This window comes from Lactuca virosa, chromosome 3 (genome assembly GCF_052849685.1).
Source record: "Lactuca virosa cultivar CGN04683 chromosome 3, Lactuca_virosa_CGN04683_v6, whole genome shotgun sequence".
Taxonomy (NCBI): Eukaryota; Viridiplantae; Streptophyta; class Magnoliopsida; order Asterales; family Asteraceae; genus Lactuca; species Lactuca virosa.
In genome coordinates this window covers 360416108-360440395 of record NC_136428.1, presented here as the reverse complement: position 1 = coordinate 360440395, position 24288 = coordinate 360416108, and the positions used below count along the sequence as shown (strand labels likewise).

Here is a 24288-nt window from a genome sequence, read left to right as displayed (position 1 = left end):
AACAACAACAACAATAACGTCGGGGCCAGTCATACTTGTTATGGATGTGGAGGAACTGGCCATTTTATGCGAAATTGCCCTAAGATCAACAACCAATGAGCAGGAGGATCAGGCAGGGTCCTGACTTTGGGTCAAGGAGAGGAAGTTCAAGACCCGACGGTTGTTACTGGTATATTTCCCCTCAACAACACTTACGCATGCATTCTATTTGATAGTGGGGCTGAGCGGAGTTTCGTGAGTAATAAATTCAAACACTTACTAAACCAACAACCCTAGAAGCTAAGCGAAGCCTTCACGGTGGAGATGGCTAATGGAAAAACCGAAACAACAAAAGATATATACATAGGGTGCACTCTCACGTTAAATAATCATTCATTCCCAATCAACTTGATGCCAGTAGATATTAGGAGCTTTGATGTGATTATAGGCATGGACTGGTTAAGCCCCCACCATGCCGACATTATGTGCCACGAGAAGGCCATTTGCCTTCACCTCCCTAATCACGAAACCCTAATAATCTACAGTGATAAACTTTGCGCCAATCTCCGTCTTATCTCGTGCATCAAGGTACAAAAATGCCTGCATAAGAAAAATTATGCCTTCCTCGCTCATGTTGTGGATAAAGAAAAAGAGGAAATAAACATCAGAGATATCCCGGTGGCATGTGACTTTCCGGACGTATTTTCTGAAGACCTTCCGAGAATACCCCCAGAAAGACAGGTTGAATTTCGAATCAACCTAATACCGGGAGCCACATCAATTGCCAAATCACCCTACAGGTTAGCTCCCGCCGAAATGCAGGAGTTATCCAGTCAATTAAGCGAGCTTCTGAATAAAGGATTCATCATGCCAAGCTTCTCACCCTGGGGAGCTCCGGTTTTGTTTGTCAAGAAGAAGGACGGATCCTTCAGAATGTGCATCGACTATCAGGAGTTGAACAAACTCACCATCAAAAACCGATACCCACTCCCTCGTATTGATGATCTATTTGACCAGCTTCAAGGAGCTAGTTATTTCTCTAAAATAGATCTAAGATACGGTTATCATCAGCTCCGAGTCCGGGAAGAGGATATTCCAAAAACTGCTTTCCGAACTCGATATGGCTATTACGAATTCGTTGTTATGCCTTTAGGTCTGACAAATGCCCCCGCAACATTTATGGACCTCATGAATCAAGTCTTCCGTCCATTCCTCGATAATTTTGTAATCGTTTTCATTGATGACATACTCATATACTCTCGAAGTAACGAGGAGCATGGTCAGCACCTACGCCAGATCTTGGAAACTCTGAGAGCTAAAAAGCTATATGCAAAACTCTCCAAATGCGAGTTCTGGATTCGCAGTGTGAACTTCTTGGGACATGTAGTTAGTAAGGAGGGAATTCATCTGGATCCTTCCAAGATCAAGGCTATTGAAGGCTGGGCGATTCCGAAAACACCAACAGAAATCAGGCAATTCTTGGGCCTTGCAGGATGCTACTTAAGGTTTATTCAGAACTTCTCCAAGATTGCCAATCCCCTCACCACTCTAACATAAAAAGGCATATCCTTCAACTGGACGGACAAACAAGAAGGTGCTTTCCAAACCTTGAAGTGATCCCTCTGTAGTGCTCCAGTGTTGTCTTTACCAGAGGGAACCGAAGACTTCGTAGTATACTCCGACGCTTCGAATCAAGGGTTAGGTTGTGTTCTTATGCAGCGTGGAAAAGTGATAGCTTATGCGTCCAGGCAATTGAAGACACATGAAGTAAATTACACCACCCATGATCTCGAGCTGGGAGTCGTGGTCTTTGCCCTAAAGATTTGGAGGCACTACCTCTATTAAACAAAGTGCACCATCTTCACGGACCACAAAAGCCTCCAGCACATTCTAAATCAAAAGGAGCTTAACATGAGGCAGCGAAGGTAGGTTGAGCTACTAAATGATTATGAATGCAAGATCAAGTACCACCCAGGCAACGCTAACGTGGTAGCCGATGCTCTGAGTAGAAAAGAATACTCGGGTCACCGGGTGAAACCATTATCGATAACTATCCACTCTCCTCTAACTTCACAAGTCAAGGAAGCTCAATTGGAAGCATTGAAGCCGGAGAATGTCGCTAATAAAGCACTACGTGGAATGGATAAGAATCTGGAAGTTAAAGGAGACGGAGCTTACTACTTCATGGAACGTATCTGGATCCCAAAATTTAGAGGATTCAGGGATGTAGTCATGAACGGAGCGCACAAAACACGATACTCCGTCCATCCAGGTTCCGACAAGATGTACCTGGACATTAAATAGCATTATTGGTGGCCAAACATGAAAGCAGAAATTGCCACTTACGTGGGCAAGTGTCTCACTTGTGCCAAGGTTAAAGTGGAATATCAGAAGCCCTCGGGATTTTTACAACAGCCAGTAATACCTGAGTGGAAATGGGAAAGGATTACCATGGATTTCATAACCAAATTACCTAAGACAGCGGACGAATTGGATGCTATCTGGGTAATTGTTGATAGGCTAACTAAATCCGCCCATTTCTTACCGATAAAAGAGACGTACAAAATGGAGAGGTTAACACGAATCTATATAAAAGAAATTGTGAGACTCCATGGAGTGCCGATATCTATTATCTCGGATCGAGATAGTAGATTTACTTCACGATTTTGGCAGTCGCTCAAGAAAGCAATGGGAACACAACTAGACATGAGCACTGCTTACCACCCTCAAACCGACGGCCAAAGTGCGCGAACCATTTCAATGCTTGAAGATATGCTCTGAGCCTATGTGATCGATTTTGGCAAATCATGGGATACCCACTTGCCCTTAATTGAGTTCTCGTACAATAACAGCTATCACACGAGCATTAAGGTGGCTCCTTTTGAGGCTTTGTATGGCCGCAAATGCAGATCACCTCTCTGTTGGGCCGATGTAGGAGACACCCAGCTGGCAAGAGGGCAAACACCGAACAACACTCTTACAGGACCCGCGATCATTCGGGAAACGACGGAGAATGTAGTTCAAATCAAGGCACGACTCCAAGCATCGCGAGACTGACAAAAGAGCTATGTTGATAAACGACGAAAGCCTCTAGAATTTCAAGTCGGAGACCGGGTGCTCTTGAAGGTCTCTCCATGGAAAGGGATGATCCGTTTTGGGAGGCGAGGAAAACTAAACTCGGGATACATCGGACCGTTCGGGATTCTTTCCCGGATTGGTCCGTTGGCTTATAAGGTGCAGCTACCTATGGAGCTTAGCAACGTACATCCCGTGTTCCACGTATCGAATCTGAAGAAGTACTTATCAGATGAAACCATCGTTGTTCCCTTGGAGGAAATTGAAGTGAACGAGAATATCCTGTTCGTCGAAGAGCCGGTAGAGATAATGGACAGGGAAGTGAAGCGTACAAAACAAAGCCGCATTCCGATTGTGAAGGTTCGATGGAACGCCAAGCGCGGACCGGAATTCACATGGGAACGCGAAGACCAAATGATGCAAAAGTACCCTCACCTTTTCTCTAGTTCCTAAGAACAACCTTCAAAAGAATTTCGGGACGAAATTCCCTCTAACGGGGGATGATGTCACAACTAACATTTTTGCGCTAGGAAATTCTGTCTATATGTAATCAACTCTTGATGTATCTTGTAGCTTCAAGTTTAAGGTTATACATATTACTCATTCAAAAACAACTATTCGAATCAAAACTCACTCGTGAAACCCAAAACTTAATTCCATACACTACAATCACTTAACTTGGGTTTGTAACCCTAATTTCCCGGTTCAAAACTTTATTGGGCTAGGAATCAGTTATTGGGCCTAATGGACCAATAAACTCACAACTTGATTCTTTTGGGCTACGAATCCGCATTTGGGCCCTAATTGGACCCACATTCACCAAGTAATTGATTTTGGGCCACAAAAATCTTCATGGGCCTTAATGGGCCGTAAACACTATTGTGGACATCATTGGGCCGAAAACCCATTGTTTATACCACTTTTGGGCCGAAAACTCGTGTATGGGCCCAATGGGCCGAAAGCTTTCTCATTGGGCTATAAGATCTCGATTTTTATTCAAGCCCAAACATTCTCTTCTCTTTTCCTCCTATCATTCTCGAAAATATATATAAAAAAAGAAAGGGAAACTATTGTGGGAATTAATATCTTGACACCTCAATATTACATGTTGGATATCCATGACTGATACCAATTGTAGTGGTGTTGATTATGATGGCATGTGCGGAATTAGAAAGATCTAGTGAATCATCATGTAAAATCAATAACACAAGGAGTAAATAAATCTGTGTAAGCTCATATTAGATCTAGAAAGGATATACAAATGGGTTTGTACACAATTTCTCTCTCTAGTCTAACACTCCAAATGGTTCCTTACATAATGGGAGTCACTCACTTCCTATTTATAGGAAAGACTCAATCCATTTACACATACAAGAGGGTAAGCCTAAAACACTACATCCAAGAGTGACTTTGCACCCTAACATTCTCCCCCTCAAAGTTAGGATTGGATGTCCCGGCTTCAGTCTCCAACGAGCTAGCGCGATCAAGACCAAACTCCCCCTCGAAGTAACACCCGTCTTCAAATCCGCAAATGAATATTCGACAAACCTGAGAAGCTTCGAATATCCATCATTCTCCCCCTTTTATAATCAAAAAATGATTATAAAACCCACTAAGGGTGAGAAGCGCCCAAGGAATAGTCTTCACGATACTCCCCCTTGATGTGTACCAAAAATGAATCACCAAAAATCTTGCACGGAAAAACAATCACGAAAAAGCCACAAAAATTTTCCAATTTATGAAAAATTTTGACATTTTGAGTGAAAGTTGCAAGATGTTTCAAAAACCTGGTAGAAATTGTCACTTTCTGAAACTTGCAGGGACCCATTGCGCCAAAACAGCCAAATATGCAAAACTCTCCCCCTTTTCCAAAACTGGTAGAAAGCGTCAATTTGCACAAACTGCAGGGGCCTGAAATGTATTTTCTTCAATATTTAGCAAAAACAATCCTTTTTCGAATTTGGGTATGAACCGCCAAACATTCGAAGCCTCAGGGACTATTGTCGAAAATTCTGTCTTTTTGCACCAAACATACGAAGAGTTGTCCCAAACATTCGAAGCTTCAGAAAATTTTCGAATTTGGGTGAAAAGTGTCAAACATTCGAAACTTCAATTAATTGTTGAGGTTGCCAAATATTCGAAGGTACAGGGGCTGAATTCGAAAATTTTGCTTTTTGATCAAAACATACGAAACTTTGCGTCCACACATTCGAAAATTTTGCCATTCGTACGAAATTGTCATGTGACAAACATGCGAATCTTCAAGAACCATTTTCGAAACATTTCTTTCTTCTTTCCAATTCATACGAAAAATCCTCTATCATACGAAGCATACGAAGCCTATCCAATGAACAGTAATGAACAGTAACTTCTTAGCCATTCATCCAACCTCTGAATCAACATTTCGTTCCTACAGTTCTTCCTAAACTATTACTTTTGAATCACATCCCCAGATCTATTACTTTGCCAAGACATTTGAACAATCCCAAGTCCAGTCTAAATCGATCCCTTTGTACATCACACTTCGTTTTCCAGTTCATCAAACCCAAATCAAATACTCTTCGTTTCTATCACCCAAACGATGTCCAAAACCAGCCTTCGCTTTTTAATGATCAATATCCTTCCCTAAATCGACTATCAAAACCAAATCAACCACAAATCTATGATGTCGACTATCCAGTAACTCAAACCATCAATTCAAAAAGCAAACTCATCATCTCCAGCACTTCGTTTTCACAGATACTCTCGTCCTTTGTTTTCCATTACAGGAAGCCTCGATTTTTATTCAACCCAAAACGAAATTCTTGACCCATATCCAGTCGAAATCTAACTGTTCTTGAGCTATTATTGACTTTTACCATTTGACCCAAAAACATCAAAATCGAATCATCTAAGCGTTCGATTTCCAACAATCAAACCTTCCGATCACTAGCAAACCAAAACAGATTCCATTTTCGAATCTATCATCTCCAAAAATCCTTATCGATTTTGAACAAACAACAATCAAAAATCGATTTCCATCCACTCGATGTCAAACACATCGATCAACAGACTGTCAAAATCAACTCTTCTTTCCTTTAGTTATCCAAATCGCAATAAAAAATTAAGAACAAAAATCATCAATATCACAGGTTTCGTCAATGAACTCAAGGACGATGAATACAAATGAGAGTGTACAAGTCGTTTATGCACATGATGAAAAAGAACACAGTCAATGAATCAAATTGATTTAATCAGTCATTGGGCTCCTCTCTTAAGGAAATCAGAAAAAAAAAAATATGTGGACTCCATATTATCGGACTTAAATGAACATATGGGCTTCGAAAGTGTGAATGATGAACAGTGAATATCAAATCTTGTTTGGGTTGGGCTTAGAAACATAATATCATTTCCAATCAAAAAACAATTTGATTTCAGATTTAGAAAGAAAAATAATTTGATCAACTATGGGGTTGAAACGGATTAGATCCAATGAAGCAAATCGATCAAAAATGAAAAACGTAAAATCACGAATCAAAATCATGGATGTTTTGGAATCCATTTGAGAATTTGAGATACCTTTTTTGACGAATTGAGATCCATTTGCAACGAACGAATCAAATTTAGAAGATCTTGGTTCTTTTGTTGGAATGAGAAAATCTCCAATTTGAACATTGTACCACCCACTATGCGAGATGTATAACTCGTTCTTCGTGTTCTTCGTCGATCCAAGAATATCTTCAAAAGAACCTCCAACACTCTTGGGTTTTGACTTCAAATTCAATGCAACCTTTGTAGATTGTTGCTTTGGAACCCAAATTTGCTTCACGAATTTCGACTTCACAACATTTGACGATTTTTGTGAGTAAACCCGCTTGTTTTTCCGATTAATCTTCTTCTTCTTTTTCTTTCTCATCTTTTTGCATCTTGAAGACTTGATCTCATGAACAAACCCACATTCCACAACTTCAACTTTATGAGTTTGAATCAAATCTTTTGGAGTTTGATACTTGTGAATTTCTTGGATCACCGGCTTCCGATAAGGAATCATTCCTTCAAACGAATCACAAGAACACAGAATATCATCGGTTTGAACTCCAATCGAGCAAAAAACATTTTCATCATAAGAATCAACTTGAACTCCTTTTTCTTGAACATCATGAACATCCGGGTAAGAAGCAAGAACATTATCACCATATTTGCATTCATCAAGACTAATTCCTTCAATTACTTCACCATCTTTCTTCTTCTTCCTTCTTTCATGATAAGTTGTTACCAAACGATCAAGCAACACCTTATGATTATCATGATCTATAGGATAGCCATTGAACTTTCCACATTCACATTTCTCCTTAGAAATGCGTGCTTTTCGCTTAAAATACCTGGTTACAAAACAATTGAGAACTCCTTCAAAAGTGAATGACCATGGAAGATCCTCTACAAACCAATTTTCACGAATTGTTTCTTCCATTTTTGATCAATCGATAAGATATTGGGTTTTTCTAGAGAGAGAAAGTGAATATGAACCAAATTCTAGTGAGAGAAAGTGGTACAAACAAGTATTCTAGAGAGAGAAAATCGAATTATGGATCAAATCAAGGAAAAATTCGATTTTTAGAACACAAAACACTCTCTAAACACGAAGATCAATAAGAGCATGAAGAATCACCAAATCTAGATAGCCATCAAGGATCAATTCTTGATCTAATCAAGAACACCCGCTCTGATACCAATTGTAGTGGTGTTGATTATGATGGCATGTGCGGAATTAGAAAGATCTAGTGAATCATCATGTAAAATCAAGAACACAATGAGTAAATAAATCTGTGTAAGCTCATATTAGATCTAGAAAGTGTAAGGGTCGAATTGTTGTAATTAGTCGAAGTATGTTTTGTACTCTTCGAATATTTTGTAATGTATTTTACTAGGGCGCTTTTGTTCGAAGCTTTAGTGTCTATGCCTTAGTATATTTTTTGTACACTTTCAGTTCCCTAGAAATAGGGTTATTTACTAGAGTTAGATAAGAACTTTTACAGACTTGTCTCTTGCACTCTGTAAAAGAATTCGAAAGCGTAATAGAGCATAACATATCATATTTACATTCCGTGTTCAAATCTCACACTCTTACTTGAATTCATACTCTGATTAATTCATTACTCGATTCTTTGGTTCATCAGAAAGGATATACAAATGGGTTTGTACACAATTTCTCTATCTAGTATAACACTCCAAATGGTTCCTTACATAATGGGAGTCACTCACTTCCTATTTATAGGAAAGACTCAACCCATTTACACATACAATAGGGTAAGCCTAAAACACTACATCCAAGAGTGACTTCGCACCCTAACAATTCTCATATCTTCATACAACATCTTGTCTCTTTCTCTTCTCTTCTCTCTTCTTATTCACGGCCAAAGCCACCTCCCCACCACCATCCTCACTTCATCCACAATTCAAACATCAAAAATTCTCTCTAGAACTCTCAAAAAAATCTCATTTTCCCTCTCCAAATTATTGTGTGCTTGTGTGAGAGTTAAAGGATACTTCATCAAGGTTCATCTTTTTGGTAAGATACTCTCTATTCAAGTGTTTAACTTCATCATAAGACAAATCTTTCACTCATTAACAGTCCAAATAGTCATTCATGCTCTTAGAATCTCCTAGAATTCGAAGATCTCATCAAAGAACTAAGTTAGGCCGAAAACTTCTCCTTCACTCCACCAAAACCGATCCATCACCCCAAAGTGAGTTCATACCCCCTATTTTTAGTTTTTACTATGTTTTGGGGGAGGATACAAGTTGCTTTGTGTTAGATCTCTGTGTTTATGTATGTTTATGTGTGTTTTCTATGTTATATGTGGTGATTATGTGATGAAACTTCATAAATCTCGAAAACTCTACCAAAACTTGGTGATGTTTGTAAACTAACACATATTATACAACTTACTATGAAGTGAAAGGAGTAAACATGTTGTGGAACACTAGAAAACTAAACAAAACCGTTTAAGGGGCCTTTTTTGACAAATAAACAAAAAAAAGGTGAAGCCTTTAGGACATTCACGGTTTTTCAAGGACTAAAAGAGTCATTTTTATATAAAAATGGGTCCTAAAGGTATTTATGGTTTTAAAAGGGCCAAAAGTGTTAATTTTCACAAAATGGGCTTAAAGTTGGACCTTCACGGTTTCATGGGCTAAATTTGTAAATTTTTTACTTTTGTGGGTTAAATTTTCATTTTAAACAAATTTGAGCCAAAAATGTAAATTTTCGATTAAATGGGCTAAAAATGTAAATTTTACTAAACTTGGGCCGAAAAGGTTAAATTTCTATACATTTGGGCCGCAAATGTCAATTTTCGTCAAAATTGGGCCGAAAAAGTTAATTCTAGCAAAAGCGGGCCGAAAAGATTAAATTTCTATACATTTGGGCCACAATACTTTTACAGACTATAAATATCGGATTTTCTGTGAAAACTTACAATTATACCTTACCTTCTACTTACAACAGAAAACATGGGAATTCTGGAATACACTATTTACACATTTTCAAAACAGAAACACACATGCTCTAATACAAGATTTGATACAAAGCGTTCAAACCATTTATTTATTTTACAAAAAATATCGGATTTTCTGGTGTTTACAAAATGATAGAAACTTTTCATACAAATATGCTTATGAACTCACCAACATTATATATGTTGACCATTTTCAAAATAACTTGTATTCTCAGGAAATCGTTAAACATGTTGGCCTTCAAGAACTCATGGATTTTGTGTATTTTGCTATCATCGTAGACTTATATTTTGGGATTGTAATTTGTAATTCAACATATTGATGTAAACAATAACGGTTGTATTATTGTATGTGTGATGATGATGTTGTCTTGATTCAATTATTTACACTGTGATGATATTACAAGATGAAGTCGCCCAACCCCCCGACGTTTCCGCTATGTCTTCGGTTCGTGGGTGTGACACATTACATGTGTTATATGTATTAATGCATGTGGTATTTTGTGGGAACTCACTAAGATTTGACTTACAACTTGATTTTATGGTTTCAGGTACTTCAGATGAGAGGGGTAGGGTGAAGGCTTGATCGTGCACATCATCCTGGACTTTTATATGAATTATGATTTTAAGATATTTTGATATATAATTATGACTTTTGGAAACTTTGTTTTTGTAAAACTTATGGATTTGAAAAATAAAAATTTTGCCTTGATTTTGGGATGGTAAACATAAATAAACATAATATATATATATATATATATATATATATATATATATATATATATATATATATATATATATATATATATATATAGGGATAGATTAATGTGTTTCTTATATTTATTGTGTGCTAGAATGCACCAATAGGAATTTAGTAAAATTAAATAATTATTTATTAAATAAATTAAATAATTTCCATAATTATATGTATATTAAATGATATCCATAATTATAATTATGTTTTTATGGAAATTAATTAAATTAATCATTAATGTTAGCAATAATATTTTTTCAGAATGAATTCGAATATAGTTTTCTTTATGGGTTCGTGTTTTCTTTCATAACCCACTCACGTAAAATACAATAAAGTTGCGTGAAATACGAACTCTCATTTTTCTAAAAACGAATTTATTCTGAAAAAATATTACTGCTGATATTAACGACGAATTTAATTAATTTCTATAAAAAAAATTATAATTATGGATATTATTTAATATAGATATAATTATTGAAATCAGTTTATATATATATATATATATATATATATATATATATATATATATATATATATATATATATATATATATATATATATATGGAAAAGTTCGATAGAGAACCATAATTATTGGTTCTTCAAGGAACCAAATCTTTTTTTCAATTTTCTAAAGCTTATTCTTTATCGAAAAAAAAATCTAAAAATATCTAAATTCATATATTAACATTGTGAATGTGAAAAATATTTTTCGGATTTACCGTGTGAATCCGGATTCACGTAGTGAATTTTCAAAAATTCACATTGTGAATTTGACGTAAAAAAAAAAAAAAAAAAAAAAAAATTGAATTTGATATCATTGGAAAAAGGATAAAAAGTTATGAATTTCTGTATTTTTAGTTTTTTTTATAAAAAATAAGTTCTAAAAGTTGAAAAAAAAAATTGGTTCCTTGGTTTCTTGGTTAATTATGGTTCTCTATTGAACCTCACCCTATATATATATATATATATATATATATATATATATATATATATATATATATATATATATACTAGCAGTGTACCCGCGCAAAGCTGCGGGGCACGTAGGTTCTTTCGGTGATATGTTTCCTTTACAAAAATATTATGTTCCAAAAGAAATTACATGTTGAAGACAATATAATCAAAATATGGTGTTATTTGTTACATGATACATCAAATAACCAATAAAAAGAAACCAGTCAAAACGGCACAAAATATTAATCATGCAATACTTCTTTATACACCACATTTGCTGTATAAACCCCATCACCTTTTGAATTTTCGTTAGGCTTCACTAATACTTTTGTATTGCAACGTGAAACCCCTCTGGACAATGCAACATAAAGTTGTCCATGTGAGAATATTGGGCCTGGAAGATAGATACCTGCATTTGGAATTGTTTGTCCCTGAGCTTTATTGATTGTCATTGCAAAGCATAATCGAATAGGAAACTGTTTACTCTTCAGCTTGAATGGGAACATATCATCATCAGATGGACATAAAGGAATCTTAGGCAAAAATATCCTTTTTTCCAGCATGTTAACCAACAGCTATTTCTACATCAATAACATTTTGCTGAAAGCTTTTGCATATCAATCGGGTGCCATTACACAACCCATTTGCTGGGTCAATATTCCGTAACAGTATTATCGGGCATCCAACTTTTAATCGAAGGTAATGCGGAGGTAAACCACTAACACTGATCGAGTTTAAGAATTCCAACGGATAGAAGCCATTTTTATCATCTATGGCTTCATCGACACTATAGTAAATTCTCTCTTCTCCGTGAAATCGATCGATCATGTAATCGTTAATCGCATCGACACTATCATTTTTTGTGGATAATATTGTCTGCGATATGATATAATCTGATTCAGACCTATTAAATTCCAAGGAGGGAAACACTGCATCAATCAAAGAATCCAATGATTTTTCTTTATCAGTGTATGGAATGACCATATCATCAGGGATGCGAATAAAACTTTTGTCCACTGTTTCTTCAACTCCATCACCGATACGTAATAGAAAGTTTGAGAACCATGGATCAGTAAGTGCTCTCATATTTATAGTTAACCGCAACTTTATAATCGAAGACCAAAGAGGCGACATTCTTAGGCTAGAGTCTACAATTTGTGCCCGTGTCCCACGTCTTACGACTGGCAATACTTGCCTGAAATCGCCTCCCAAAACCATTATCTTTCCACCAAAAGGGAGTGTCACCCCAGTGATATCTTGCATTGTCCGATCAAACGCCTCCACCACCTGTCGCTTTGCCATCGATGCTTCATACCATATGATTATTTTTGCAAGCCGAAGTAGTTGAGCGGTGCCACTTTGTTTTTGGATTTTACAGAATGAGTTATTATCTGGAGTTAGAGGAAGTTTGAAACGCGAGTGGATTTTACAGAATGGTAATGGCTGTCTTGGAGGGTTTTATCACACAATGGATAAAATCATATTCTAGAGATGAAGAACAATCAATGATCTTTATTTCAATGAAAACACATATTGTTGTATAAAAAACAACAGATAATGGTTTTCTTTCAAAAACATGTCATCGTTTGTCAAGAAAATGTATGATTTTATGCATTAATATCGTATATAATTTATATGTACTATGTTCTTTTAAAATTTTGTTAAATTGAGTAAAAAACAATTTTTTGTCTCAAAATTCTGAAATTGTTAATCGGATTTCGAGCCTGTTCTTGAAATTTCGAAGTTTTTATTTTATAAATTTTAGTTTGGAATTCTAGAATGTCAGTCCAAAATATCTATTTTTGTTAGAAAACATCACTGTTCTCTAATATATACTTGTGATTTACATAATACTTTTCTAGTGATATATATATATATATATATATATATATATATATATATATATATATATATATATATATATATATATATATATATATAGGAGTAGGATCAAATGAGAACACCTAAAAGGTTGAGAACGCGAGAACAGATCTAGACCATCTAAATATTCAAATGTAAGGCTATTATCAGACGGACCATTTATGTAAATTCTGAAAATTATTGGTATTAAAGTGTAACTTTAAATGGTGAAAAGGGTATAATAGTAATTGAATGTTTATTTAATTTCTATAACTTCTCACACACTGATATCTTTCCTTTTAATTTGCCGTCTCTCTCTCTCTCTCTCTATACCTAGGGCACGCTTCGTTGCCTCCCTCATCTATACACCACCAGAGCATCTAAAAATGTGAAACAGATGAGAGAGGACACGAGGATTCAGAGTGAGATCGAGAAGTAGGAGGGGGAAGAAGCGGTGATGGAGTTATGTTGGCGGCGAACAGTGGCAGACCCCATCGATGACTTTCGTTCTTCATCGTCTCGATGCAGAGTTTCGATCATCGTCACCGGTAACGACTTCTCCACCATTTACGCTCCCCTCATCCGTGACGGACGTATGGAGAAATTCTATTGGGCTCCGATGAGAGAAGACAGAATCGGTGTCTGCATCGGAATCTTCAAAACCGATGGTCTCTCTCCTAAAGGTGTTACGAAGCTTGTCGACACTTTTCTAGGACAATCCATCGATATTCTTTCTTCTGTAAATTAACCTCGGAAAATGTTAAAATATATGTATATATATAACTTATGAATGATTTCTTGTTCAGATTTCTTCGGGGCATTGAGGGCAAGAGTGTACGATGATGCAGTGAGGGAGTGGATTGGAGGTATCGGAGTGGAAGGCATAGGGAAGAGGCTTGTGAACTCAAGGGAAGGGCCTCCGACATTTGAACAACCGCAGATAACAGTTGAGAAGCTGTTGGAGTATGGGAACATGTTGGTTCAAGAACAGGATAATGTGAAGAGAGTGCAGTTGGCGGAGACTTATTTGGACTCGGCGGCGCTCGGAGATGCTAACAGGGATTCCATTGCTAGAGGAGAGTTCTATGGTGAGCTTAGTTAATCGTTAAAAATGGATTTGATGAGATTTAATGGAAGTGTAAAATGGATTTGATGAGATTTAATGGATTTGGTAAGCTCAGTTGGCGGTGATGGAGTTAAGTTATGCACATAAGGTGCTCGATGAAATGCCCGAATTCAGAAAAATGGAACTTGAATGCTTGCAGTTGTAATCTTATATGAATATAATGTTAGATGTCTCATTTTGCAGGTAATCATCAATGAATACTCCATGAGGCTGGTCCGAGAGGAGCAAGGCAAGCAACCACAACCAGTATATTTATGTGTGAATTTATGTTTGAATGACTATATTTATTTATGAATAACAGGGTATTCATTTGTGAATATTATTGTATTTATGTGTGAATGACTATATAATTATACATAATTGTTTCATTAACATTTTTGCAGATACAATGAATAAACATGCATGTAGTGGGAGGTGGGAGATTTACCAAATTAAACACCGACACCAATACCTCTTTTGGAAGGAGAAAAAATGTGTTTTATTCATTTATGATTGTAATTGTAGCACTAGTTTCCGTGTCAAAAAAATATATATTGTAACTTATTCATTTACTATTATAATTATATTCTTATATGAATAGAAATGTGTTTTATTTATTTATATATGAGTACCATTTTAGTTGATTTTATAATCTTTTTTTCGGGTTTTATTCATTTATGATTTTACAAGTGTATTCATAAATACAACTGAGTTAATTCATTTATAATTTACAATTTTATTCATTTTTAAATGTAATGTATAAATCATTATTTATGAAGATATTTTTTTTTTAAAATAAATGAGGTAAACCGATAAATTATTCATTATCAAATGTTGTTAGTAAAAATAAAAATATAAAACAAATAAACGTTTTTTTTTAATTCATGTTAAATGATATTTTTATTAATTTATTAATTAAAAGGAAGATTTTAAGTATTCTTAATAACTGGGGAAAAAATTCCCATGATTTTCGGAATTGATTAATTACTTTCCATTTATCCATATTTAATTAAATTGTAAAATGCCTCTAATGCCCTTATAAAATAATTGGTCCACAACTGTTCTCGCGTTCTCAACCTTTTAGGTGTTCTCATTTGATCATTTCCCTATATATATATATATATATATATATATATATATATATATATATATATATATATATATATATATATATATATATATATATATATATATATATATATATATATATATATATATAGGGTTAGGTTCATGTGAGACGGCCTAATTTTGTGAGACCGTGAGATGCATTTTTTTATTTTTTTTTATTTTTTTTTAGTTAATTCAAGTTCCAAAAATAATATTTAAAAAAAGAATTTTTGGATTTTTCCATTTATTTTGCATTTTAAAATTATTTTTTAGAATATGTACAGTGTAATATTCTATTAGAATATTTCACGTATTTTTCAAAAAAAATGGGATTTTTTTTTTAATTTTTTTTTTAGTTAATTCAAGTTCCGAAAATAATATTTAAAAAAAGAATTTTTAGATTTTTCCATTTATTTTGCATTTTAAAATTATTTTATAGAATATGTCAGTGTAATATTCTATTAGAATATTTCACGTATTTTAAAAAAAAAAACGGGATTTTATTTTATTTTATTTTATTTTTATTTTTATTTATTTTTATTTTTTTTAGTTAATTCAAGTTCCGAAAATAATATTTAAAAAAAGAATTTTTAGATTTTTCTATTTATTTTGTATTTTAAAATTATTTTTAAATTTGGTCTCACGGTCTCACAAAATTAGAATGGTCTCAAATGAACCTGAACCTCTATATATATATATATATATATATATATATATATATATATATATATATATATATATATATATATATATATATATATATATGAATTATCATCCTCGCTTAGAATTATGAAATTATGTTTGAGTTACTTTTTTTTTATATTACCGTAAAAGTCACAATGGTATAGTTTCTACGAAAATATATAAATTTATAAATTGTAGCAAATTATTATGTAATTACTAAACTTTTTTTTTTATAATAATATTTTACTTTCTATTTAATATACATGTTATTTTGTTAAAATTAAAAAGAAAATTATATAAGAATAATTTCAAGTCAACCCAATTTGTGAAAATAATAAATATAATTATATTATTTTCCGTATGTAATATTTGAAACATGTGTTGGATTATTTTGGTAAAAGTTTGAACTTTCAAATGTTTTTAAAATAGGTTGGTAGAATTTGTAGAATAATTGAAATCCATTATTGGTAAAATCAACATTTGTAAAAGATTTCGAATTTATATATTAAATAAAAAACATAATATCAAATACAATATATTCATAACATAAGTACGTCATGGAAGATTCATTGAATATGAACAAATGATATATTTAAACAAATAACTTGAACATAAAAGTAAAAATCCTAGTTATACATATTTTTTGTTTCAGACGCCTAAGAAATTGTCTCCCTTCTTCACCTATAGATACACACAGAGATACATTAAGAATGAAATTGTCTCCTTCCTGTAACATGAAACTATTAAACTTAAATGATAAACTTTACAAGTCCGTAATCACAAATTATATGGATCAAACCTATATGCAAAAAGGAGAAATTTAGTTTTAATACAATGGCAATACATAATGCATACAGTTTTCATACCTCCTAATTTAAACCCAACAAAAAAAAGTAATTAAATCCCATCAAAAACACATAACCCCACCAAATAGAATGATATCATTTTAAACCCAAAAAAAGAGCTCAACCAAAAGTAATTTAAATTACTTTGAACTTGGCTATCAAACACTAATGTTGATGATTAGTTTGAATTTAGTTGTAAAACATTAATACTCAACGCTACTTTGAGAATGAAAGACAAACAAAACCCATTTGAATAAACAAAGAAAAACCTCATTTTACCTTCAGAATAAATAAAAAAACACAAGTTGTATTTGAGTCAAAAACAAGGCTAAACAAGGCTGCATTTGCGAAGTAATTACCAGTTGTATAACTTTAAAGTAGCAATATGTCATTTCAAAGATATATGGACCAAGCAACATGCTACAAAAACCAAATAACATCATTCGTGTTTAGAGAAATGCAATTCCTTTTAGCAAATCCATCTGGTCATAAACTGGTTGTTTCTTTGAGGTTATAACTTAAAAATAGAAAGAACAACATACACATACCGATATTATACCACTTTTAAAACTTCCATTGGTTTTGTTAAACTTTAAATCGTATATTAGCAACCAAAATCATGTTTGGTCATAAAAGATCCATATATTAATTTAAAAAAAAAATGCATAAATAGAAACATGAATGGAAAGAAAATGCATAAATTTAGAAATAACAACATACTCAAAAGTTTAGGTTAGAACTTACAGAAGAATGTGAGATAGAAAACTTGAAGACTTTGTCATACTACTCTGCTACATCAACACACATATACAGTCATATGCACACCAATTCATTGTTTTCTTCAAAATGACCAATATACCCCTCCCTCATTCCCTGCTATGTCCACACTCCCCTGCCACAACCACATACAGATATAGTTAAATGCACATACATCCACATCCACATTTACATGTAATCAAAAACCAAACCATAATCATAAAATCAAGGAAAAAGGTAAACAAAATCAAGAAAAACTTAACTCTGTCTGCTGGTCGTTTCTATTGATTGTTCTCAAGAAAACTCTACATAAAATCAAGAATTGTACCATCAATATCCGATAAAATTGCAACATTTTCTTTTCCAAAAAGTTTGAAGTTAAAGTCAAAAAATCAAGAATGGGGAAAACACAAAATCAAAAAATCAAAACAAAAACAAAATTAGACGTTACAAATGAATGTACCTGGAAAATTAACCACTACATCTGGAAAAACATAAGAGAAGGTTGGCATCGAGAGTGATACACTGGAAGGGGAATGGTAGACCCACCCACTTGCAAAAATACGATTCTTCAAATCAACATAAACAATAATGTAATAATCATAGTCAAAAAAACAAACATAGCCATTTAAATCTTCAGAATTCAAGAAATCTTTAGAATTCAAGAAATATCAGGTAAAACATTGATTAAATCGAACTAAGATTTTATATAATGAGTAAAATCTTATCAAGGCGGAATGTCAATGAGATGAGATCCAATTCCACAGTTAATTAGCTGAAATTAGCAAGCAAGAAGAAATAGTTGCCATTTGAAAATGCACTATTAGCCTTTATTTGAATGTTCCAACAAATCCACACTATAAATCTAAAGAGACCAAATCCCTGATGCAGATCAGGAACAAAGCTTATTAGCTTTTTCTGCCATAAAAATTGTACAAATACATATCTTTGTGTGACCGAGCAATGGAATCCAAAACTGAAACTCGATAATGAAAGGGAAAACGAAAATCAGAGATACAACGAACCTTTGTGAATATTGGTAAATCTAATACCACCAAAATGTAGGAGGAGAAAGGGAGCATCGACTGTGAGCAAAAACAAAACCCAAAAGAAATTCAATGCCTCTTAATTACATAAAAAGAAGAAGAAACATACCTAGTTAGAAAGAATCAAAGTTTCCAAATCAGATATTCGTCATTTCTGGGTCGATAACTTAAGAATCAAGATCTGCAAAAAAAAAAAAAAAAATCAGAATCATTTGTTTCTTGCAGATGAGAGGATGGAGATATGGGGGAAAGGAGCAGTTGATGCTTCATGTTCTTACTGGAAAACCCCAAAATAAAAAACAGGAACATGTTTTTCTTTACATACCCGTCCCAGATATGTTCATGTTGTTGGAATGCAGAAAACGGAAAAAATCAAGATCTGCGAACAATGTTCATGGAGGAAGGAATTAGTAAACAAAATCTTACAAAAGTAAAGATACAAAGAAGTAAATCAGAGCATGGTCGTCGTAAAGGCAAGTAGAAAATGGACATTTGTGTTGTTTATCAATTCATTACTACCTTACATTGTAAATTCTCTAATATCCGAAAGTAATCTTTAGTTACTGTATTTTTGTGTCCCTCCCAACTGCCCACTGGAAAAGAATTCACGGAATTGTCATATCACCACTTGAAAAGTGGTTACTTTCGGTCATGGTGATTGTGCCCTTTTCTTGCCCAGCCGTAAAGCTTTTCCCAGACAAATTTACACAACTGAACGCAGAAGCCTCTCTGAATGGTGGCTGCTAATCAAGAAATCGATGACTCTTGTTTTGAAAAACTCGACTTTTCATATTTTTTTTCAAGAACAATCGCCCAAGTGAAACCCTAACTGAATCGTCACTCAATTTACATTTGATTACTCTTTCGATTAGGTCTTGGCTCTTAAGCAGCTATCGTTGGGTTCGATCAGTCAAAATCAGCAAAAGAATCGACATGGTGGGGTATGTGTAACAAAATTGATTAATGAAGCATATTGACAGTGGTAGTGAGGTGGGCGACTGCGGTAAGCCGTGATGGTGGTGGGGTATGTGGTGATCGATTTTGGTGGTGGTGGCAGCAGCTTAGGGTTTGTAGAGAGAAGGAAGGGAGAGATTGAATTATTGAGGGAGCCAGAGGCGATTTCATAGAAACGGAGCCAGTGCCGAACAATGGTGAAAGCAGGGTAGGAGGAAGTCAATTATACAGGAGACGGAGAGTATCGAGATATGAGGCTTTGATTACAACGTGGGACCGAGTAAAAGATCTCATTCAAAATTTAATATTATTTTATTCACAATTAGTTGTATTTTATGCTTACATACTTGAATGCCTTAAAAAAATATTATTATTATATTGAATATGAAAATAGTTTTAGCCTGATATGTTGTTTTTACGGCATCCAGTCACACGAGACTTTATTCCAACTTCGGGACTAACCTCCACATTTTCTTACTAATCTCACCAGCAAACAACTCTTTAGGTTTTCCTAAAGGATCATTGCAATATCCCTATCAAATTCCAACTCTACTTGTTACAATTATTTTTTAGTTGTGCCTTTTCGAGCTTAATATTCTTTCCTTTTCATTTAGTTCTCTTCGGTATAACAGCTGTAAATATAATTACATTTATATGTGAAACTCATTTTGATTCTATGCGTTACATAATTGATGCAAAGATTTGAAGGATATTAAGCTCATTGCATGCTCTTTTCAATAAATCTTTCCCGCATAAGACAGCTGTACATGGTGCCTGTTAACTTGTACCTCTCATACTTTAATGATTTGACCAGAAGTTTATATAGGTTTATAGTCTTGACTTTTATCTTCAATTTAGGGGAAGTACAGTAAGAGTTTTGTAATTTTTTCTTTTTGTGTGTTTATCACTTCGGTTTGTATCGCATATTACAATACAATAAGAAATTCATTCTTGGTGATTCTTTTCTTGCCAATTTCTTTCCTAATTATTTGTTAATGCTTCCGCTAAAGAAAACAAAATTAACTCCCAAAACTTGCCAAGGGGACTACAGGACCATTTTGAATAATTATTCATAAATATAAACATCTATAATTTTAGTTAACTCTTACAGTTACACATAAGGTTGGCTAATGATTCACAAAGCTTACAAAGATCAACAGTGACACTATTGCCTGTTGTCATAAAGGATCCATGTGCCCCATTTGAATCCACAATCCTTTGACAACGTTTAACATTGTCCACTGCAGCTTGAATATGATAACCAATCAAAGAACAATTTTCTTCTGACATACGAATCTTCATATTCGAGATCACATGAGTATACGCATGGCTGCAAGATTTGAGAGATTTCAACTCACCAGGAGAACCGGTTTTCAATTCACGGAGTTCATTTCGTAATGCGTTTGCATGTCTGATTGTCTGATTGACTGCGATAGTTGTAAGGATAGTTATATTTTCTGCAAACTTGCTCCTGTCATCAGATTCAAGGATCTGAAAGCAGACATCGGTGTCTTCTAGTTTGTTACAAACTTTGTCAACGAGTTTGTATGGTGGAGAAAAGTCGGCATTTGATATCGAGAACAGCAAAGTAATCAAGAACAAGATAAAGATTTTTGTGAAGGACAATGAAGCCATTTCTTATCGCCGGTGGAAATAAGCCTCTGACTTTGGCTACAAGAGTACGAGAAACAATGCACTATATAAGGCCAATTTGGAATTAATAAATGCATATCTTTTCAAATCTTTTCAAATTTTATTATTCCATCAATTTATCTGGTTTCCTTCGTTATACCATCTTGGACAAATTTATAAACATAACTTACAACTAGAAAAGCATTTTTTTTAACGTCCCTCAATTTCCTCCCTAATCCCTCCAATCTTGGACGGAAATCTTGGACCTTCCCCCATTTTTGACAGAAGTTGAAGGTATCAATTATGCATTCAATCGACACAATAAAATTCGAGGTGACACCTAATTAGTTATCGCTGCTTCATTAGTTCAATTTGTTACTCTTTATATCAATTTGATTCTACTTATGAACATATTGGTTGTATTTGTTAGGAGTGGAAAGCTGAAAGTGCAGATGAACTGGAAAATGGTCGGGGTAAGTAAACAGGGGGAGTTAGTTTTGGATAAGAGGACCTTGGAAGTTAGATTCTCGTTTAAAGTTATGCGATCAGTTGAAAATAATAAATATTTTTAAATACAATCTAATATTTATTATTTTTTCTTTTAGGAGTTACCAGTGATATATTGTGAAAAAAGGGGAAATTGTGTTAAGTTTGAATTGTATTGGGTTGTGAAAGAAAGTTTGCAGGTGAAGCACGCAGATTCATTTTTTGGGTCAAGTCATAACCGGATCCGATACATATTTGTGAGCTGTAGTATAAACGCAACAAAAAACGTACCCTTTAGCGACGACAAAAATAGCATCGTCTCTAATGCTCGTCGTTGCTAAATGGTCACTGTCGTCCCTATTGCCGTCGTCTCTATTACTTTTCCGGTCACCGGTTGGAGTTTTTCCGGCTGCTATTTCCGGAATCAGTTGTCGTCGCAATTAGTCAATTTCGTCCCTAAAGGTGTCGTTGCTATTGTTGTTTTTTTTTTTTGTTTTTTTTTTTGGAAAAAACAATTTATTTATGATATTAGTTTGTATATATTAAAAAATGCAGCTTTAATAAGAATACATACCAAATTACATAAAACATCAAATATACCATATTACATAAACTATCTAATAAATCTCAAATAAACATCTAATATATCATCCATAAACTATCTGATAAATCCCAAATAAACATCTAATACCCTTTAGCGACGACATAAATAGCGTCGTCTCTAACAGTGGCGGATGCTCTTAGGGGCCATGGTTACCCATGGCCCCCTGGTTTTCAGGTTCTTAATGTTTGGATATGTATGTATATTTTAGTTATGAAATAATTAAGAAACGACTAATTTGCCCCCCACCCCCCTCGTTTTTCCGCTTCCTGTTTCTATACAATATAACTTTTAAAATTTAGTAATTAGATAAAGAATCAACTAAACTTCCGGAAATCACTGGAAAAAAAATCAAAACAAATCTTGTTTTATTAGGCACAAATAAACCAGGAAACCCTTAACTCAATAAAGAAACTAAAAATCTATTCCAATTTACACTTTACTATTTACAATTTAGCTTCGAGTTGAAAAAACCGTAACCCTCTAAAACTTATACCCTTCAAATCTCGAAGCCGATTGTCTAAAAACCGCTGTCTAAAAAATCTCAAAACTAACCAGACAAATAACGCCGCTGCCGGAGTGTTAGCCTCCCCTCTCCTCTCCTCCCGTCGTGACCTCGTCGGATTACTCCGCCGTACACACTTTCCGGTTGCCGATCTCCATCTCCGGTCTCCTCTCTGCCGGATGGAGTATATTGTAGGTACTCTTTATCGTTTTTTTATTTATTTCCCTTTATTTTTGTCACTATTAATAACAAATAGTCGATCGGCTTTGTGAAGATAAATTGACAGCGGCTGCACTCTAAAAATTGTGCCAGCTATAATGATATTTTACTGAATAAAATAGTTATTTTACTTATTGGTATTTTTTATCTTCTTAATTTAGTTACTAGTAAAATGCCAAAGAAACTTAGAAACATTAAAATGTAGGGAAAATGACTTATCAAGGTAATTAACTTTTCGGTATGTTCACATCTGGGTAACTATCTTTTTTTTTGTACACATCTGGGTAACGAACTTGTTGGAAGTGTTCACATATGACCATTATGACCTGGTGTAGCAGGTTACATCCTAGATGTGAACACTTTCAACAAGTTCGTTACCTAGATGTGTACAAAAAAAGTAGTTACCCAAATATGAACAAAACGAAAAGTAAGAGTAAATTACACGAATGGTCCCTATGGTTTGGGGGAATTTGTGTTTTTGGTCCCTAACTTATTTTTTTTTAACTCGGATGGTCCCTACTGTATATTTTTGTTGCACGTTTGGTCCCTGTCTTACCTAAAAAGACTATTGTGCCCTTATTAATTTTATTTTTTAATTAATTTTCTTATTTATGTATTTATTTTTTGTATATTTAAAAAAATTAATAGACCCTACATATCTGTATCTCCTCACCGTAAACCTGAAACCACATTTGAGAAATTTAATTTGGGTCTCACCGGTCACCATCCTATCTCTCATCCTCATCAACTTCTATTTCTTTTCCATCTTTAGTGACATTGACGTCTTCACCATGCTTCTTTTTTTGGTCCTTCAACTCTGGCGAACCAACACCATAACCCATTGTCTCTTCATCTTTAGTGGGTTTACTGGCCTGTGGTGTTAATTCGACGGAGTTGAAGGACCGAAAAAAGAAGGGATGGTGAAGACGTCGATATCACTAAAGATGGAAAATAAATAGAAGTTGAGGAGGATGAGAGATGTGATGGTGAGGAGATGCAAATATGTAGGGTCTATTAATTTTTTTAAATATATAAAGAATAAATACATAAATAAGAAAATTAATTAAAAAAATTAATTAATAAGGGCACATTAGTCTATTTAGGTAAGACAGAGACCAAACGCATAACAAAAATAAACAGTAGGGATCATCCGAGTTAAAAAAAATAAATTAATTAAAAAATAAACAGTAGGGATCATCCGAGGAGATACATATATGTGGGGTCTATTAATT

The 24288-nt window shown here is 34.1% G+C and overlaps 4 protein-coding genes and 1 long non-coding RNA gene across 10 annotated transcripts; 1 reads left to right on the top strand and 4 right to left on the bottom strand.

The window, feature by feature from the left end:
• Positions 1-11498: 11498 nt before the first annotated feature.
• LOC145164902 (uncharacterized) lies at positions 11499-11819 on the bottom strand. The gene has a single exon (XM_079083560.1). It carries the CDS (start codon positions 11817-11819, stop codon positions 11499-11501), a length of 321 nt encoding a protein of 106 aa, XP_078939686.1.
• Position 11820: 1 nt separating this feature from the next.
• LOC145164901 (uncharacterized) lies at positions 11821-12558 on the bottom strand. Its single transcript, XM_079083559.1, has one exon. It carries the CDS (start codon positions 12556-12558, stop codon positions 11821-11823), a length of 738 nt encoding a protein of 245 aa, XP_078939685.1.
• A 1015-nt stretch (positions 12559-13573) lies between these two features.
• On the top strand, positions 13574-14634 carry LOC145164899 (ribulose bisphosphate carboxylase/oxygenase activase, chloroplastic-like). Its single transcript, XM_079083558.1, has 5 exons — positions 13574-13784; positions 13923-14204; positions 14293-14330; positions 14426-14488; positions 14626-14634. The coding sequence occupies exons 1-5, from the start codon at positions 13574-13576 to the stop codon at positions 14632-14634; spliced, it is 603 nt and encodes a 200-aa protein (XP_078939684.1).
• A 1947-nt stretch (positions 14635-16581) lies between these two features.
• Positions 16582-19845, bottom strand: LOC145167596 (uncharacterized). Of its 6 annotated transcripts, XR_013741287.1 has the most exons (8): positions 19179-19845; positions 18985-19038; positions 18769-18840; positions 18639-18698; positions 18077-18182; positions 17877-17918; positions 17602-17749; positions 16582-16693 (listed from the first exon to the last, which is right to left on the bottom strand). It is a non-coding gene; the product is annotated as an uncharacterized LOC145167596 (long non-coding RNA). The 6 variants fall into 6 exon arrangements; XR_013741283.1 differs by having other exon boundaries at positions 17602-17918; XR_013741284.1 differs by having other exon boundaries at positions 17602-17918; positions 18077-18165.
• An 866-nt stretch (positions 19846-20711) lies between these two features.
• Positions 20712-21248, bottom strand: APPB1 (Plant invertase/pectin methylesterase inhibitor superfamily protein). The gene has a single exon (XM_079083557.1). It carries the CDS (start codon positions 21246-21248, stop codon positions 20712-20714), a length of 537 nt encoding a protein of 178 aa, XP_078939683.1.
• Between the last annotated feature and the right edge of the window lie 3040 nt (positions 21249-24288).

Bases quoted from the DNA above. Each gene is read 5' to 3' on its own strand.
- LOC145164901 (XM_079083559.1), bottom strand. From the start codon at position 12,558: ATGGCAAAGCGACAGGTGGTGGAGGCGTTTGATCGGACAATGCAAGAT.
- LOC145164902 (XM_079083560.1), bottom strand. From the start codon at position 11,819: ATGCTGGAAAAAAGGATATTTTTGCCTAAGATTCCTTTATGTCCATCT.
- APPB1 (XM_079083557.1), bottom strand. From the start codon at position 21,248: ATGGCTTCATTGTCCTTCACAAAAATCTTTATCTTGTTCTTGATTACT.
- LOC145164899 (XM_079083558.1), top strand. From the start codon at position 13,574: ATGGAGTTATGTTGGCGGCGAACAGTGGCAGACCCCATCGATGACTTT. The intron at 13,785-13,922 runs GTCTCTCTCCTA...TTTCTTGTTCAG, and splicing joins CGGAATCTTCAAAACCGATG to ATTTCTTCGGGGCATTGAGG. The intron at 14,331-14,425 runs GTGCTCGATGAA...CTCATTTTGCAG, and splicing joins AGTTAAGTTATGCACATAAG to GTAATCATCAATGAATACTC.